This window comes from Serinus canaria, chromosome 1 (genome assembly GCF_022539315.1).
Source record: "Serinus canaria isolate serCan28SL12 chromosome 1, serCan2020, whole genome shotgun sequence".
NCBI lineage: Eukaryota > Metazoa > Chordata > Aves > Passeriformes > Fringillidae > Serinus > Serinus canaria.
The window spans coordinates 94,380,480-94,398,557 of record NC_066313.1 but is presented as its reverse complement, the minus strand read 5'-3'; the positions used below and the strand labels follow the sequence as shown (position 1 = coordinate 94,398,557).

The following is an 18,078-nucleotide window of genomic DNA, read 5'->3' as shown; positions in this document are numbered from 1 at the left end:
CCTGCTGTGGCCAACAACACAGCAGTTCTGATACATCAGAAAGACATGTGAGTATCAAATAGCACAAGATTTATCTTACCAACCCCCAGGCAAGCCAAATTTCATTCTTCTAATTAACAAGTCCAGATTTCAAAAAAAAACAAACCAGCAAACTGCTCTCTTGACAGTAACTCATGAGATTTCTGCTGAACTTTTTAAACATGAAACAAACCCCACAGTCTAGGACTGTTGTGATGAAACACAAAGAAAGGAGTTTAATTATTAATTTTGTGATAGTGCAGGTAGGTGGGACAAAATTATCCCTTTCAGAAGCATTGAACTGTAATACTCTCATTTGCCTATTTAGCTCTACTTCAGGCAAGAGCACAGAGGAAGAAACAGGAAAGAAGAAATGCAGCCTCCTCTGCACTGCCCTAGCAGTCACCATTACCAGATTTAAAAGTGAGTGCAAGCTTAAAAAGCAAACCACACAATTTTGATGAATTCATGTGACTTTTGCCCTGAGTAGATCCGTCAGCCTAAGGTAAGGAATGAACTCTGAAGTCTTTGGCCCCCAGTTGTACAAATATTACACTGCTTTCAGCATGCACACCTTGGAGGTGCCCAACTGCAGAGCACTACAGGGAGAGGATTTGCTGTTTCCCATGTCTGAGTGACCCAAAGCCTGTAGAGTTTTCCCAAGGTGCATCAGTAAAGTGAATTGCAGCTCATGGCAAAGACAGAGCCAGTACAATTCTCTTATACAAGGTTTAACATGTGTAGCCAATACAATCAGTTTTGTTTCAGGTTAGCTGTAGCTTCCAAGAGATTTTGAAAGTCCATGGGCACCATGGTAATACAATCTTGATGTTGCAGAGGCATCAATAACCACTGCAGGGTCAGGCTTTAGGAGAAATTACTGCAATCAGCTTTGCAGGAGCAGAGAAGGCAGGTGCTTTGGACATGGGCATGGTGCTAGAGGAGCAGCTTGTCCCTGAAAGACCTTTTGAAACTTCATCTTGGGTGGAACCTCAGCTACACATCACTGTAACAAGATGTATATATATGTGATAATTAATATATTTAAGTCACATTTTCCTCCTTACATTATAGCAATTGTATGAAATGCTCTAGGCTAGAAGTTGCTGAATCAGGAAATGGATCAGAAGCGAACTAAAATGCCTTTCTAGTTATTGATTCCTGCTCTCTTTGTCATGTCAGTTTCCTAGAATCCATCCAACACAAGCACGAAAGGGTAATGAGTTTCTGAACCCACACTCTAATAGTGCACACTGCATCAAAGCTTTCAGTAATTGCCTGGATGCTGCTTCCCAGCAGTACTAAACAACTTAAATATAATTAGCTGGAAGCCCTATGGGCTTCATTTCCCCACTGGAACACCTCTTACACTAATCCATTTATCAGGCTGACAGATGACTGAATCACTGGTGCTATGGACCCATTCTACTAATATTTCTCAACCCCACATCCTGGTTTGTGCTTTATCTGGTACATTTTTGCAAAGGAAAAAACAGTGTTAAGAGTGGGGAGAGAAAGAGACATATAGCACACTCATCTCTTCCCAGTACTGACCAATGTTATTTTTTTGATTAGCCCACTAAGCATAAAATGCTGGAGCTATTAGGCAGAAAACCAAATTTAAATGTATGCATTATGGAACTATACGATGCCAAAAATAATAGGGAAACACAAAAATATTGAAAAGACTTTTGGAAGTTTTCCAGCCATTCTGAAGTTTCAAGAGAAGTTTGCATAAGAGGACAATTTTCAGCATATCCCCCTGAGGATGGCCCAGCTATAGCTGTTGAGCTAAAATTTCGTCATCCTGCTTACTTCTTGTACATCTTTCTGAACAAGAGGTGACAAAAGACATTTTAAAGCTGTCTGGAGTTATACTGAATAGACATGAACTGAACATCATGCTGCTACAAATCTATACACTTAGCAAACTGCAAGAGAATTCTCATAAAAATAAAAAAAATATTTATTTATTTTCTTGGGCAGAATTTTCTAATGTTGTAATGAAACCCGTTTTATCCCCGTGACTTAATCCAGACAGATTTCAATAAGTGGACCTCTGCAGAGGCTGAAATTAGAGGGAGCCAAGGTCTTCCAAACTGTGCCACACTGTGGAAATGAAGTAATTGTAAAAATGCTAAATTCTCATCAAATTCTTTAAAATTATTAAAAAAATTACTCTAGAATGTTATATGCTTGTGCTTAGAAGTTGTGGGAGAGGAAACAAAAAGCAACAAAGCTGGTAATGACCTGTAAGAAAGAAGGTTTTAAAAGGTGCCCTTTTTCTAGATCCATTAAATTGTGGTCAGTAACCCACATTCTGGCTTGGAATCACAGGATCCAGCTAGAGTAGTAGCACTGTTTCATTGTTTATTTCCTCTGGATGTTCTCATCATGGACACAGAAAATACTGATGTTGAAAAACAATAAAACAAGGAATTTGTACTTCTTGTACTCCACATAAGCCTAAACAATGGGGTAGTAGTAAAGCCAACAGCCAACAGCAAAAATTCTCTTAAAAGTAGTGCCACAAGTTAAAATTAACTGTGGACATCAGTTTGAATTCAAAGACTAAATTGAAAAGCTATACTTGAACTTTTACCAATGAAATAGATAAGTAAAAATATATTCAGTGATGTGACTGACTTAGCTGGTGAATCAAGCAGCAGCAGCAGGATGAAGTACAGCCAGCAGTTCTTGGGAGCAGCACCAACCTCAGAGCTGGCCAAAAGGAACAGCAGCTACTTGGACATTACTTGATTTTCAAAAATGCAATCACAGGTCTTTACACCACCTGGTAAAGTACTAAGCAGGTTATTAAATACTGAGCTGCTTGAGATTTCTTCATGTGAACCCCAGAGCAGAAATCTCAGTTTCACATGAACTCTCCACCCACTCCTTCCCTCCGGCCTGAAACTGGAAAACTCATCCCAGAGACGCTGACACTTGCACATCAGCCAGTCAGCTTGCCTGTCACCCAAAGACAGCCCCTTCCTTCCCAGCCTCATCCCCTCTGTTTAGTGTAATTTCTACTCCCTCAAAGGGCAGACAGTATCCTGTGCAAGGGTTGCCCCAAATCATACACTTGTCAGTCACACTTCCAGATGAAATGCAGAATTTCTCACTCCTGTTAACAAATACTCCTTTGAAATGCAGTGGGACTGAGCAGAGCAAACATCAGATCTAACCAAAAGAACATTCTGCAGTAAAAAATGTAAAAAAAAAATCTTCTCCTGTTTTTAGTCATCTTTAATAAAACAGATGATTGTCCTGAATTTCCTAACTAGGAATCTGTCTTTGCCAGGCAAAGAATGAAACACTGCCTTCATTTGTGTGCTTCATGAAGAAACTTGCCATACAGTCAGTGAAACTGAATTTCCTGGGTACTAACTCTGAGAAAATTTTTAAATTCTTGAAGTAAATACTATCTCTTTAAAGCACTGTCAAAATTATTATATATACAGATTCTTCCCTGTAAATCAGGGGCAAATGTAGAGCAGCTTTATATTTAAATAGCTGCACTGCATTCTCAAGGTCTTTTAATAGAAGCAGCAAAGAAGACTTTGGGGAAAAGAGGAATCATCTAAGAATGAAACAGCTGGAGCCACAGAACACTAACATCCATACTTTGTATGGTAGAAGTGTACACTTGGAAGGACATGCCATGTTAAGCAGTCAAATGCAAAAATGCAGTGCATTTTAGGAGTGCAAATAACTGTCTGTCCTAAAAAGCACGGCAGAAGCGACCAAACACACTGATCTAGAAAAGGAGCACCCTTTGTAATATGCATTTGAAAAATTATTTCTTTAGTCAGTAATTATTGTCTTTAGCATTGGAAAGATAATGAATTTTATTGAAAGACAATTTCTGTGCAGTCTCTATTTTTGTAGTCCTGATTAGATCATACCTAGAACAGCTCTAACTAACCCCAAAGCTGGCCCTGCTTTAATCCGGGTGTTGGACCTTCTTAAATCCTGAATTATCATAGAATCCTTCAGTGAGAATCTCTTGATACTAAAATTACATATGATTGTTGTGCTATTTACATAGAAAATAGGAAGTTTAATAAAAACCACCAGGGCACTAACTTGCATATTGAATCCAGGCAGATCCAAGGTCTGAAAGATACCAAATGCGAGGCATTCCTTCTGATCCTATAAAGCTTATGCTGGCTAAGCAACTACAACAAAGCTAAGACTGATGATTAAAGATACAGAATGCTTTTGTTACACTGCAGATTCTCTTCCAACATAACCTTTTCCTTTTACCTAAATCATGTAGAGATATAGGAGTAAAAACTATTAATATTAAATTAAATTACAGTTTAGTGGTATATATGTGAATTTTAATCTAACCCCAATTAAAATGCAGTGATTAATAGGTTATACTGTCTGGATATGAAAAATGCAGCTGAGAATACTGGCTGGAGAAATATACTAAATTAAAAAAAGAGAAGGAACATGAAATCATCTGCAGTAAATATGGCTGTGAAAAACAGAGCATTTCAAGAGATGTGGATGAAGTAACAGCTCAATGAACATCACACAGACTTGGTGGTAAAGAGCACTCATCTGAGGAACCCAGTCCTTGGACTTGGTCAGTAACACAGGTAATTTCAATGCACTGAACTTTTAAATAAAATATTTTAAGAGTCAGCAGCAGAAGTGAAATTTCAGGGAAAACACCCTTCAAAATTACCACCTGCATGTTAGAGAAAATAACTTTGATGTTAGAGAAAAAAAATTTTGGTCCTATTGATTTGTTACTCTGATTAATCTGATGGTTGATAGTAGCAGTCTCATCATTATTTGCCATACAGGAGTAAACGAGTATCCACATCTCTACACTGAGACAAAATTCACCTCTTTTGATAGCATATATGACAATTTTGACCAATATACATGTTGGAGAAGTTTGTTTAAGCAAAAAGATTAGCATAAATTCCTTTAATGAATTCAGTAAAAGATGATCTCTCAATATACCTACCTTCTGTGCTTTAATGCAATTCTGACACCATAAATGGTATGACCGATTCATCTTTGCTTACTTTGATTTCAATTTTCTATCTGCTTCAAGAGGTATTTAGCTAATGAAGCTCACAGATTAACAATGGTTCTTTAGACTACTTCATTGAAGGAACACGCAGAAAGCATGCTCAATATCTCAGTATTAGCAACTGGTTATTCAGGCCATTTGGTCAATATATCATTCTACTTCATGGTATGTTCACATACAGTAAAGTTCCTCAAGTATTTTCCAAAGCCATGATGAAAAAAATCTGCATCAAGTTTCAAAACTCTAATAAAATCAAATCACACAACAAAACAAAACAAAAGCAAAACCACACCAAATTCTGAAAATTCAACTAATTAGTTAAACTTGTTGAGGAAGGACTTTTGAAATGCACAAAACTGGAAAGCTAAGTTACTTTCCTTCTCCCCGAAGCTCCTCAGCCTTGCTACTCCAGCATTAGGGTCCAAGGGCACTGATTTTGTTGCTGCAAATGTCATTTCTTGAAAACTTGCATGGAGCTCAAAAGTGGGAAGGGGAAAAGGCTTTTATTACCTCCATCAATGTGAAGTATCCCACAGCATTTAATGCTTACCTGTGCACTAATGTTTCAAATAAATACATTTAGGTCTGTTCAATGAATAGGGGATCTGTTTTTGAAATGCTAACTAACAAATAAAGAACACCTGAAAGTCATACAGATCAGGGCAATAATTCAAATTGCAGTGCAGACTATTCATATTTGTATATATATATGCATGCCCTAATACAGTACTACACCTTCATGTACATTTATATCACTGAACTTTATGCAGACGGTGTGTGATGTTGCTTATAGTCAGCATTAAAAGGTGATTTTTCCCAGGGTCTCAGAAGTACAATTGCCACTGACTTCAAAACAAAAGGGAAGTAGCCTGGAGTTCTGGAAACCTGTCAGTCTTTTCATCTTGCAAGCTAAATTTTCCTTCTGCAAATTGAGAAAACTATGACAAACGAGAACAAGTATTTGCACAGGAAGATAGCTAGTTTTATTTGCTGTAATAAATGAAAAAGATCCTCTTTATATCATGACAGAACATGTCAGAGATGTTCATGCCACTTAACTTTGATTCCAATTTATGTATGTGGATGCTGATGCCTAAAGCTGGGTATGAATATTCAGTCTTCATTATTATAAGTGGTTTTCTTGCAGGAAAAGAAGGACCTAATGGCAAAGGACTTACTGAAGTAAAAGAATAATTATAGCAATGATAGAAGCAAAAAAAAAAAAAATCATTAAGAGACCTTTTGCATCTCAGTTTACAGATTTTGTTTACAATAAAGTGTTTTAGTGAGATGCAAAGGTGTTAAGCCACTTTTTGCCCTGGCCTTCGAAATTATTTAAGAAAACTCTGTGGTATAAATTTAGAGGCTTAGAAGCTTGACTTAGAAATTTTGGGGGACAGGTATGAAAAAGTTAATTTTCATCAGGGTAAGTCCAACTATATTCTCCACTCTATCCACTGTAGTGTGCAATTTCAGTCTGTCATTATGTTTCTTGTTCTGAGTGAAGCTTCACTGGTGTAGCATTATTCCCTTGCTCCTCATAATCACTCTTCCCTTACATTCCTGCTGAACATGGCTACCCCTCAGTGTCTGTGGAATAACTGCTCATGTCCAAAAGATTCTTATTAAAGAGTTCAGAGAGTTAGTGTTAGAAAGTGTTCACACTAAGCTAGATTATATTAAAGTGAAGGAATCAGGTTAGAGAGTGACTACATGATCAACTAAATCTCGTGGGAGCAACACTGAGCAGTTTTGAACAGTGGGGGCTGGGAGCCTATTCAGCCAGTTCAGCTGCTGCCAGAATCAAATGTGGGAGACAGAGAAATGCTTTCATGCTCAGCTTTTCTTCCTTTCTTGATTTTCCCAACATCTAGGATCCTGAAATTTTTACTCCTGATTCAGGCTACCAAGCTTCCTCAAAACAATTTTGTTCCAGCAGAACCTGTGTTCAGATTTGTAAGGCACATCCACATGGTAGGTAAAAAAACCCACCCAAACTAAATGTGCCCAACCACCCTTCCCCCAACACCACCTCAGTAAATCAGCACTGAGTTTAAACACAGTCATCCTGGCGTCCTCAGTTCACCTTGTTATTGCACCTCCAGTTGCTACAGCACAGATGGGATGCAACATCTCCCACTGTTTGGGGACTGCCCCTAAAGGTGAGCCATATGTTTTGCAATACCTAGAAACAGCAGGATAAGATAAGGAAATCTCTGCAGCCTTAAGGCAGAGCTGCTTTGATTTCACTGCTTTGTGCCCTGCCTCCTCCCCACCCCCTCCTTTTTCTTGTTTTTCCTTTCCTTTTTTTTTTTTTTTTTTTTTTGAGAGAGAGCTTTTGTAATTTAATTTATCTGGGTTAAGCCTACAGAAAAAAAAAAATAACCCAAACAAATACTGTGTGTGCATGTGTGTATATGTATGTGTGTAATGCCTCAGAAATCTCCTGTGTTATCTGTCTGTGTAAAAATTTACCTTCCACTAGACAAATATATTTTTAAACTGTGTGGAATCAAAACAACATTCTCAGCATTCAAGACATTCTGTCATCACTGCCCATTTGTTGCCCTCTAGGTTTCTCTCAGCTGGCAAATTTCCCATTTAAGGAATTATCAGATTCATCTGCTTAGACAAGGCTGCAAAATAGAATGAAAAGCTGGATTATTCTAGAGGACTCATATTTTTCTTTCAGGGCAGAAAAGCCAGTGCATGAGAGCTGAACATTAACAGCAAATGGAAGCAATCTCTCAGACTTCACAGTTCTACCCCCCTGTATGCTGTGAAATCTAATTTTGATTAAGATGCTACAATATTTATTTTACTTTTATCCTTTACTTCTTTAAATATGTTTAGTGCCACTTATTATGTTAACCTGTTTGGAAGCCTTAAATATTATGCTCATATATGATGTTTATTTTTAAACGGTAGTTCTAGTAAGCATCCTGTGCATCCTGCTGCTTCTATGCAATTTGTCATAAAGAATTACCAATTGCTTTGCTACCATTTTCCCTACTGCAGATTTTTTGCAGGGTGAAAGTGTGAAAAAAAAAAAAAAAAAAGGGAGAACTAGAAAAATCAATAAATTGACAGTTTTCCACAGCAAGATGGCTCAGGATTTCCTTGAGTGATGGAGTAGCTTTCATGACAAAGGCTGTGCTGCAAAACCAGGCTTGTGGCTCTGGGCCTGCTGGCTGCAGTGCCAGGATTTCTGGAGGATATGCCATGGTTCCTAGTGCTGTAACCTAAAACTCCACACAACCCTTCTCTACCAACATGTGAAATACTACTCTTTGCCCCCTAGGTAGCAAGATGACTGTGGTATGATCTGGAGAAATGTCTCAACACCAACTGAGCAGGCTGGTTTTGTTTCTTAACACAGATGAGTTAACTAACTCAAACTCCATCAAATTCATGAACAGGTTTCACGTGCTGAGTGCACACACAGGTGCAGGTGCACCAAGATCAGCAGAAAATGAACATTAGAGAAATTCCTAAGTGATTCTAAAGTAATTAACATACCTGCAAGCTCATTACTGAGCCAGACCTGCTTTATGGAGACTGCTGCCACCCCGTATTGACATTAAACCACTATCTTATGATGTTCACACAAGTATAAGTATTTTGAGGGGTTATATTATTTTAGCATGGTGATTAATCAATTTCTTTTTGAGCATCCTCTGAGAGCTTAAAAATTCATGATTCACATTATTAGTATTCTGCACTAGTATTCTGTACAGCTTTCTGTATTCCTTGAGTGGTAGGATTAAAATTATCTGTGGTTGCTAATGGCCACAATATGAAATATGAAAGTCACCATTCCACAAACACCCAATGGGTGTCCTTAAAACATGCTGTGAGTCCCAAACAAAGAGGACTGCAAGTGACAAATCTTTTCTCTTTATTCTCAAAGGCTATGCACTGTTTGTGCAAAAGGCAGACAGGATGGACTTATGATGTAATACTGCAAATGGAACAAATAAAATACTCCATTATATTTGCCACATTTTAAAGCTGGAAATTAGTCCATAAACTCAGCTGGATTCAGATCCTACTGACTCACATTTTACAAGATAAAAACTCATCCAAGCTTTCATGCTGTGATGTAAAGAATACCCAAAAGCATGATGAACTTGGAAAAATGTTCCAGTTCATCACTAAATTGAAAAGATTACACACTAGGCTTGAAGAATCTTGATGCTGCCTTATTTATTTAGACTGCATGTTCTACTAGTCCAGGCTTGGTCATCAAAAAAACAGTGAGAACTACCCTTTGCCATTCTGGGCATAAAGTATTAAAAATTTATCAAAGAAATCCAAGTGACTGCCTAATAAGATTGAATCTATCATCCATAGAAATTGACAGACACCCAGACCTGGAAATACATTTTGGTTTATTGAATGTAGCAAGATATAATAGCACATAGTCTGATTAAAAGGCAGTAGATAAATACTGAGCCATCCAAAATGACAATTCTTTCTAAAACCTGACATCATGAACCAAATAATAGTGAGATACACTGTAACATAACAAAAACTGATACAAGCAGAGCAACATGTCCCAGTATCTATCATTAAGTAATACTATTATGAGGTTCTAGCAATATACACCATGGTCAATATCTTAGTAATTTTCTGTTGTCTGCACTGCAATGTAAACTCTGCATTGCAATGAATACTCTGGAAGAACAAAGTTCTACATTACCCAAAAGTTAAATGATTTGTTGTTTGTCCTTTATTATTTCTGTGAGCTGCTGAGCTATTCAGAACTATGTAACTCTTTGTTTCAAAGGAGGCACTGGTGTGACTTTTCAGAATCACCACATTAAAAATAAACCATCCTAAACACAGCATTGTATTGAATCTGTGACCCCAAAAATGTACTCTAGACTGTCACTACCATTAAAGGCAACGAGTCTGTTCTAATCAATGGGTGAGCAGTTTTTTGGGTACAGGAATTCCTCCATCAATGAGGAATTCCTGTACCCAAAAAACCTACCCACCCTACTTTCCTGTGAAAAGGGTGCTTAAATATCATCATCAGATGACAATGCAGACCCACCTCAGGGCAAGTGAAGGGGCACTTCATTAGGAGTGTGCTGACAGATGCAAACATTCTGTCAAATTCTGTAAAGCAGAAGCATGACATTAATTTCAATATTTATTACTTTCCATGAAAGATAAGTGACTCAATATTGGGAAGGGTTTTACAAGGCCTATATTTCTTCCCTCTCCAATGCTTTTTTGCTTTGTGATGTACCTGCCTATTATGAGACTAACTTATTCCAAAGAACAAATTAAGCAGCAAGACATGACAAGCAGTGCATTTGTATGCAATTTGCTTACCACCTGAGGCATGCCAACAGCTCAAGGCCAAAGGCTGAGCAACCCCAGCCATTCAATACATGCAATAATAATCAAACTGAATGCACAGCACTGGGGGACTTACTTCTAGTACAATATGGAATTTATACATAGAACCAAGTGTGTTTGTGCACTTAGTGCCTGTTATTAAAGAAACTATACCACTGAGAAACTTTTTCTAACTGTTGTTCTGAAAATACCACCCAATAAAAATGAAATGTAGAGGCTTAAATATCTTATTCTACAACCAGACAATGCTTGTGAAATGACACCCTGGACTGGGGTCCAGTATCAGTTTTAAAATATCCATGCAGACCATATATATCCATTTATCCATCTATAAATATTAAAGGACTTGACAGCACAGGGCAGAAAATGAGCCACTCTAGAGATGTAGCAGTCTCTGCTATCCTGACCATGTACCAATTAATTAAGGTCTAGCTGAGGAAGCAACAAAGAATTAATTTAAAATAATTTATTTTTTCTAACAGCACTACCTCATCTCATTCTGTAGAGACTGTGCACAGGCATGGGCTGTGCTAGTTTATTTCACTGCTCCAGCTTTAATGAGTAAAACAATGACATTATTTAGGTCCCTGATCCATTTGCCAGTCACAGTAAAGTTCATCTCTTAAATAAACAGCGAGGCAAGCTGGCTTTAATTTGTACTCACATACCAACAATTGATTTTCCCCATAAACTCTCTCTTTTCGCTCTGCCTTGTGACTACACAGTCTGATCTGACTGAACCCTGCTGCAGAGAGCTGCCTCCCATCTACATTCCTAAAACTGCCAAAGAATTAACACATCTGAGAATAAAAGATGTGAAGATCTACTAATGAGGTGGAAAGACTGGGCAATAAACTGTTTTACAAGAAAGCACAGCACTTGTTTCATTCTGACATCTTCATTCTGAATCTTAATCTGCAAGGAGAAATTATATTTAAAGACAAAGATAATATTAATTTTAAAACCTGAAAACAAGCTACTGGATCCTCTTTTTCTGTCTTTTCTACCCTACTTGCCCCAAACAAGGAAAAAAAAAGTACCCATAATTAAAAACTGAATATGAACATAAATAAAACCAAAACCCTTTAAACACCACCACACTGATGTTTTTTGTGTTCATTAGCAACACCCAAGCTCTTGTGTGTTAAAGGCAGAAGCACACTGCTCTGGAACAGGCTGCCATTGCTCCCAATGTTGAACTACAAAATGTTATTAAAAATCTAAACAAGGCTATTTGTTAGCCTTGTTACAAGCATAATTGTTACTAATTTAAGAAATCACATTCTATTAAGATGTTTCTTACAGTTCAGTCCAGACAAAATGTAACTCACAATCTCACATTAGAAGATGTGTTATTTATATTCCAATTTACACAGCTTATGAAGCATTTTAAAGATTATGTATTTCTCACAAAACACAATTCTGCATAATATACATAATATTTAAAATTATTTTAAATAGAAATTAAAAATTAGACTTACTACATGAAGTCAAACATCCACTTTGGCCAGTATCTCTTCTTTAGCTGTGACAAAAGTAGCTATCTAATGAAGAGTGCATGAATGAAGCAGACACAGTGGTATTCTCCCAGCCCCAACAGCCTACAGCTCTGGGACCTCCTCATGGTCCCAGTACTGAGATGCACCAACACATCTTTTAGACAAACACTAACACAGAATAATGCTGAAAATTTGTGGAAGGCTTCACTGGCATGTTATGGCACAAAGCACCTGTGATTTTAGGGATCTCAGCTCTATTTGCTAAATGTAACAGTGTCCTTAATTTTTCTGTGTCTTGTCCCAAGCTTTAAAAAGATTCCATCAACTCCTTCTTTTGAACCCAGGCCAAATCCAAAACCACACAGACATGTAAATATTTCCACAATCAAATTGCACATTGAAGCTATTAATGGGAACTGGGGATTTTCACAACAAAAGTGAAATATTCATGTACATCTAGACAAATCAGAAACATTCATGTACATCTATATTATTATTATAAACAAATAACCAGAAAAATACTCTTCCATGTCTTCCTTTTTGAAAATCTGACTTTAGGAATATTGTGCCTCTGGTAAAATGGTGCTCTTTTCATGTGAGTACAATCACTTGGCATTATGCCTAAGAAGATACCCAAAGAATGGAGCTATCTTGAGGACAAGCCCATCACTTGCACATTCTCCAAATATTCAGTCTTTAAATTTCTATGAATTTCTTTCAAGGCAGGAGGAGAGAATTGCTTTGTTATTACTGAACAATTCTTATGTTTTGGAGATGAAGCACCAATGACTTGTGTTACAGCTGCTGCTGTGCTGTCTTCCACTTTATTGGAGCTGAATAATTAAACACCCTGTAGTCCTTGTGACAGTCCTAGACTCAGCATGGCTGTTAATCAATATCACATAAAAGGGAATTAGGCTTAGGCAACTGTTGCACAAGGCAGGATGGATAAGACAAGATGGAGAGAGATCTCTTTCACACAGAAGACTAATTTTCTGTATTTTCAAGTCTTGAGAACAGACAATACATATACAGATATGGGGAAATCCAAATTAATCTCAGAGATTTTTTACACCATAATGGCAATCAACAGTCACTTCTTCTATTCTTTCCTAAATTCCCTTTTCCACATTTTTGGGATTGAAAAAAAAAAAAAAACAAACCAACCCCTCAACGCCAACATATTTAAAGTACTCAGTTTATAGGGAGAATTTAACTGCATAGAACCAGTTCTGAGAATTCTACCATATCCTTGCAGATCGAAAAAATAAACAGACATTTAATAAACACTATCTCAATTCTGCTCAGTGCAAAATATTTAGGAAGACTTATACTTCTAACAGTTTGAGGAGTAATTTTTCTAGAATCTCTGAAAACTGCCCACAAGTTATATATTTTTTCATTATGTTCTTGCTCTGCAATGAACCAGTAAGATCAACCTTAGACTGACAGTAACCAACAAAAGATTCACATGAAGGGGTGCAAATTTTCCCCAGGCTGCCCCTCTTGGTGCTCACCTCTTCCCAGAGAAAAGGTGACACAGCTCCCAAGTCTCTTCAACAACTCTTCCTTTCTGATGAAATATGCCAGTATTAAATTTAGAAATACCTCAAGCTTCCTCCAAGGTCAGGAAATGATCTCAAAAGTCAAACAGGTCAATTTCAGGTGGTAATTAATTAATTAATAATGATGATGACACCATGAAGCCATTGACATAGAGGTGGAAGACTTCATGTACTCTTTCCACTCCTCTGCTATGGGTGGCCTCTGATATTTTGTGTTTAAAGACCTGGTATTTATAAAACACACTAATTCAACTTTAACCCATGTACACTGTAAAAAACTCTTTGTAATGAGGAATAGTCAGCAACTCAAATGGAAAAAGCTTACAAAGTAACTGATTATTCTTGATACTATACTTTCTGAAGTGTTTCACTGAAATTCAATTCTGCAAAAAGCAAGAACAGCATTTCCCCCCCAACCCTATTGATAACATGAAAAGTACATGCAAGTTTAAGATCTAATTTATTACGTATTTTAATTTTTTTCTGTCTCACCAAGATTTGCTTCAAGCTTTGAAAAGTGTGCTTCAGTTGGCATCTCCCTCAAAACGATCCGGAAAACATATTCCACACAGTCCACAGGCATGAATCACAGAAAGAACAGCCAAACAGCTTCCAACCAACCTGGGCTTTTCCAGCTCCTGCAGTGCCTTCCCTGGGAGTGCTGAGCCCCAGGAAAGGACCAGTGGTGCCGTGGGAGGCAGCAGCAGGGATGGGGCACCCCTGGGCAGGAGGGATGGCCACGGCTTCAGCTCAATGCCCAGAGCCACCCACCCCTCCAGGAGGGTGCAAACAGCGCCTTGCTGCTCTTATCTTGCCCTCCCAGAGCTCACCCACTTCGATTCAGCCAACACCCTACATGTTTTGTGGATCTTGGCCAAAATATCCTGGAGCTGCACAGCCATTTGCAACACTGATATCCTCATTATTCTTTTCAGTGTTTTCAGTGTTTCTTAGCACACACTGATTACCCCATAATGAAATACAACCTTTACATCAAGTCAATACTGCAACTTGCTTACCATGAAGCTGTGTCACATACGTACCTAAGGAAAAATGTGTGCCAACCTATATTTACTATTCTTGGACACCATTTAGCAGGAGAATAATGAATGACCCCTTCTTACATACAGGGCCATAATTTTTTTTTAAATGGAAATTAAGCTTCAATTAAAATGGAAACAAAAAAAAAAATCCATGTTCTAAACACAATAGGATCTTTTCAAAAAGTGTTTTAGCAGCTAATAAAGGTTTATGTAAAACATGCATGACCCTGTAAACTGTTCTACATTTTGAACCAATTCAATACATACATTCAATACATATCTATAATTAGAGAAACTGAGCATTTCTGGTCCCTATGCCCTCCAAGATTTCAAAACCAACAGATCTCAATCCTTCTTTCTTGGTTTTCTAATGAAATTACTAACTGGGAGAAAGTAGGGCCTTTCCTGACTAGTAATGCCCCAAGCAGTTTCTCATCTTTGAGCTTTTTGCTAAACTGATGAGCAGAAATGAAGAAAACCTGCTGGAAATGTTACATTTGGCAGATGGGCCTTTACTGCCTTGGCTAGATCCAGGTACACAGCTGAGTCTTCTCACAATTGAGCTGATACTTTCTCTAAAACTACAGCAGCAAATACTGAGTACTACTTTCACTAGATCAATGCAAATAATAATTCATTAGTTAGCAGGTCCCAATTTATAGGTCATGATTTTGTATTTTTTTTAATTTAACATTAAATATCTGTTTGGTTTCTATCAAACATTCAAATATTTTCTTTTTAAGCTGGTTACACTGAGTTGTGATTCAGCAGAATCTCCTCCTGATGCAGCAACTGCATGGAATGGAAGCCCTGTGTCAAGCAGTACTGCTAGATTTGCAGAACCTTGATTAAAAAGCATGCCTTAAAAAATGGAGTGGTAAGCACAGCTATAAAGAAAGCATCCAGAGAAATCCAAGCAAAAGACTAAAGACAAAGATACAGAAATAAATGTATAGCTCAGTTCTTGAAATAGTTTGCATTATCAAACTAATCTCTCCCTCTGTAGGGTCACAGCTACGTGCCTTTCTATTTGAAATTTAAGCTGAAGCCAAAACCAAATAAACACCAAAGTAGTATTTAAAGTGCACAAGTATACATGTAATTGATTTTCTATGAAGACTTTAAGAGATGTCTAAATCCAAAGTAATTTTTGGAAACTATGTTTAATAGAAATACCGATGCTTGCTTAAATTTGCACCTCCCCTAAATGCCTTTATTTAATCCAACTGACCACAGTGTCTAACAATTTAGATGAGTGTACAAAGAGCTTCCATCAAAACAGACTGCCACAGAGATCAGTCTGTTAAAGAGAAATCTTCATCACTCCAAACAAGTTTTCCTCTGACGCCTTCGTCTTTTCTATATTACAGAGGTTCTCTCTGGGATGGAAAACTGCATGAGATGAACCTTCCTTTAATTAGGGTAGATTGCTAAACCACAAATCAACAAATACATAACACCAGTGAGACCACTATAGCTGTCTTTGTCTTGAAGGTCTATTTGTTTGCCTCCAGATTCCACTAGAACTCAGCTGCCTTAATCCCCCATATGCTACTCACCCTCTCATTTCACTGAGTGTGCCAATTCTTCACACTAAAAGGCAGTCTGTACATGTATGGAAGTTTTTTTTTAATTATGTCTCCAACTTACCAGCTGTCAAAATCTACTTGACATTTACAATAGTGTCTGCAGAGTAACCTGTCTTTATTCCATGTTTTTTCCCACTATGAACTGCCCTTTCTCTTAGTTTATAAATTCACTTTCTTTGTATATTCATCATATAAAGGTTATCCTTTTTTTCTTTACAGTTTTATTATGGCTGAATATGAAATTAGAAATACAGAAACAGTACATTTTTTATTATGAGGATGAATTGCATAATAGGTACTGAAAATCTTCATTTTGATAGGCAGAAGGCATATTCTTGTCTTGCTGTTCAGACATTCAACCATCACTTTGGACTTTAGGAAAAAAAGCTAAACTAAGTTTTTGGTGAAGATCTGCTATACATCTCTGCTATAAAGTAAAAGCTATATCAAGAAACCAACAGCCAGCTTAAATCCCAAAGGTTTTCATGTTTTGCATTTAAGCTTGTACAGTAACTTTGCTCTTTTCCTTTACTGCAGCTCTCAACAATGAACAGTCTCAAGAGATGAAAATCCTTTCTTAATCTGAAAATCATATGGAAAAAATCAACTGCCCTTAAAAAAGTTATAAATGTCTGGACAAACTTTTCCCAGATTTTCCTTCTTCAGTTACTTAATGAACATATGGTTATTTATAACGTGAGTTACACTTGTAGTATTTCAAAAATTAGTTATACACATGCCTGGAGCTACTCAGCTCCTCCCTACTGACCTCACTCAATACCCTTCGAGCATTGTTTGCTTTGGCATGTCTTGAATAGTGAACCCATGCTCTTATTTATGTGTCTTCTCTCTGCCTTAAAATTTTTACCTTAGTCTTCTTCTCTTAGCAAGTACCTTATAGCAGTTATTTTAATTTCAGAAAGAGGATAACATTCGATATCAATTATGATGAATAAAAACCTTGGCCAGAAGGGCATAGCTGATTAAAAATACATATAAAATGAATGCAAGCTTAGCTATATTTTAAACTAAGTATTTGAGGGACAGTAAGTAGTAATTATTTAGGTTAGTGAAATGCAGCAGAAGCTAATAACTGGATTGATGTCTTTTTGACAGGTACAATATAGACATGTGCCAAGGGCAACTCCTCTCCACCTCAGGAGCCAGGGACTTCTCACCTGATGGGTGAGACTCCCCCACGAGGAGAGAGGCCCCGTGCTGGGAGCAGCTAAACCTGCAGCAGGGATGGCTGCAAAGCAGACAGACACCTCTGGCACCTGACATCCATGTAAAAAGGTGGGTGAGATGATCCCACCCCAAGAGAACCAATGTCTAGACTAGAAAGACATGCTTCTATGTTCTTTTATCCTCTGTGTGTGTTCTGCTGGGTTTTTTTTCAAAGAAGAGGAGTCAGGCAGCATCGCCCTGAAAATCCAAATTCATCTTCCATGTTTATACATTTTATTTACCTATGGGGTTTAATCTAACTTTTCATATAAATACACTGATTTGTTCCAACTTTCTTCCTGTTCAATAGATTTAATTCCATCCAGTGTATCACTTAATAAAAGGCAAAATGACATGTTTTTCTTTTGCAATCCACAGAAACTGCAGATGTAAAATGTCTATCAGAAGACAGAAGGGCTTTTCACTCAACACCCAGCACATCTAGTATACTGGTTTTTCTACTTGTAAATTCAATTCTTCATTAAAGAAACCACTGCCTGAAACATGAATGGTGCATATAACCATGGCCTCAACTGAAAAAGAAACTGCTCATTTTTTACACTTCTTCTTACAGTATATGGAATTACTTTCTGTTTTGGATGTTTCTGTTCACTATTAATTGCATTTTACACCTCATTTGTGGCATCCATGGAGCTCTGTCCTTGACACTTATTCTCCATGCAAATGATTTTGATTATCACTTATGAAAAG

General features: G+C 37.4%; 1 protein-coding gene across 4 annotated transcripts in view; it reads right to left on the bottom strand.

Annotated features, from left to right (window-relative positions):
- Positions 1-18,078, bottom strand: part of TBL1X (transducin beta like 1 X-linked) — a 194,100-nt gene that overhangs the window by 96,411 nt on the left and 79,611 nt on the right. The window contains exon 1 of one of the 4 annotated variants that reach the window (XM_030234609.2): positions 14,130-14,291. The exons of 1 other annotated variant lie outside the window; for it this stretch is intronic. Coding sequence is in view for 1 of the 3 variants with exons in the window: in XM_018913520.3 (XP_018769065.3) it covers positions 14,001-14,091 (91 nt within the window). In the remaining 2 variants the exon portion in view is untranslated. Of the gene's footprint in view, positions 1-14,000; positions 14,292-18,078 lie in introns of those variants that run through there. 2 more of the 4 variants (XM_018913520.3, XM_050971861.1) reach the window with 2 other exon arrangements.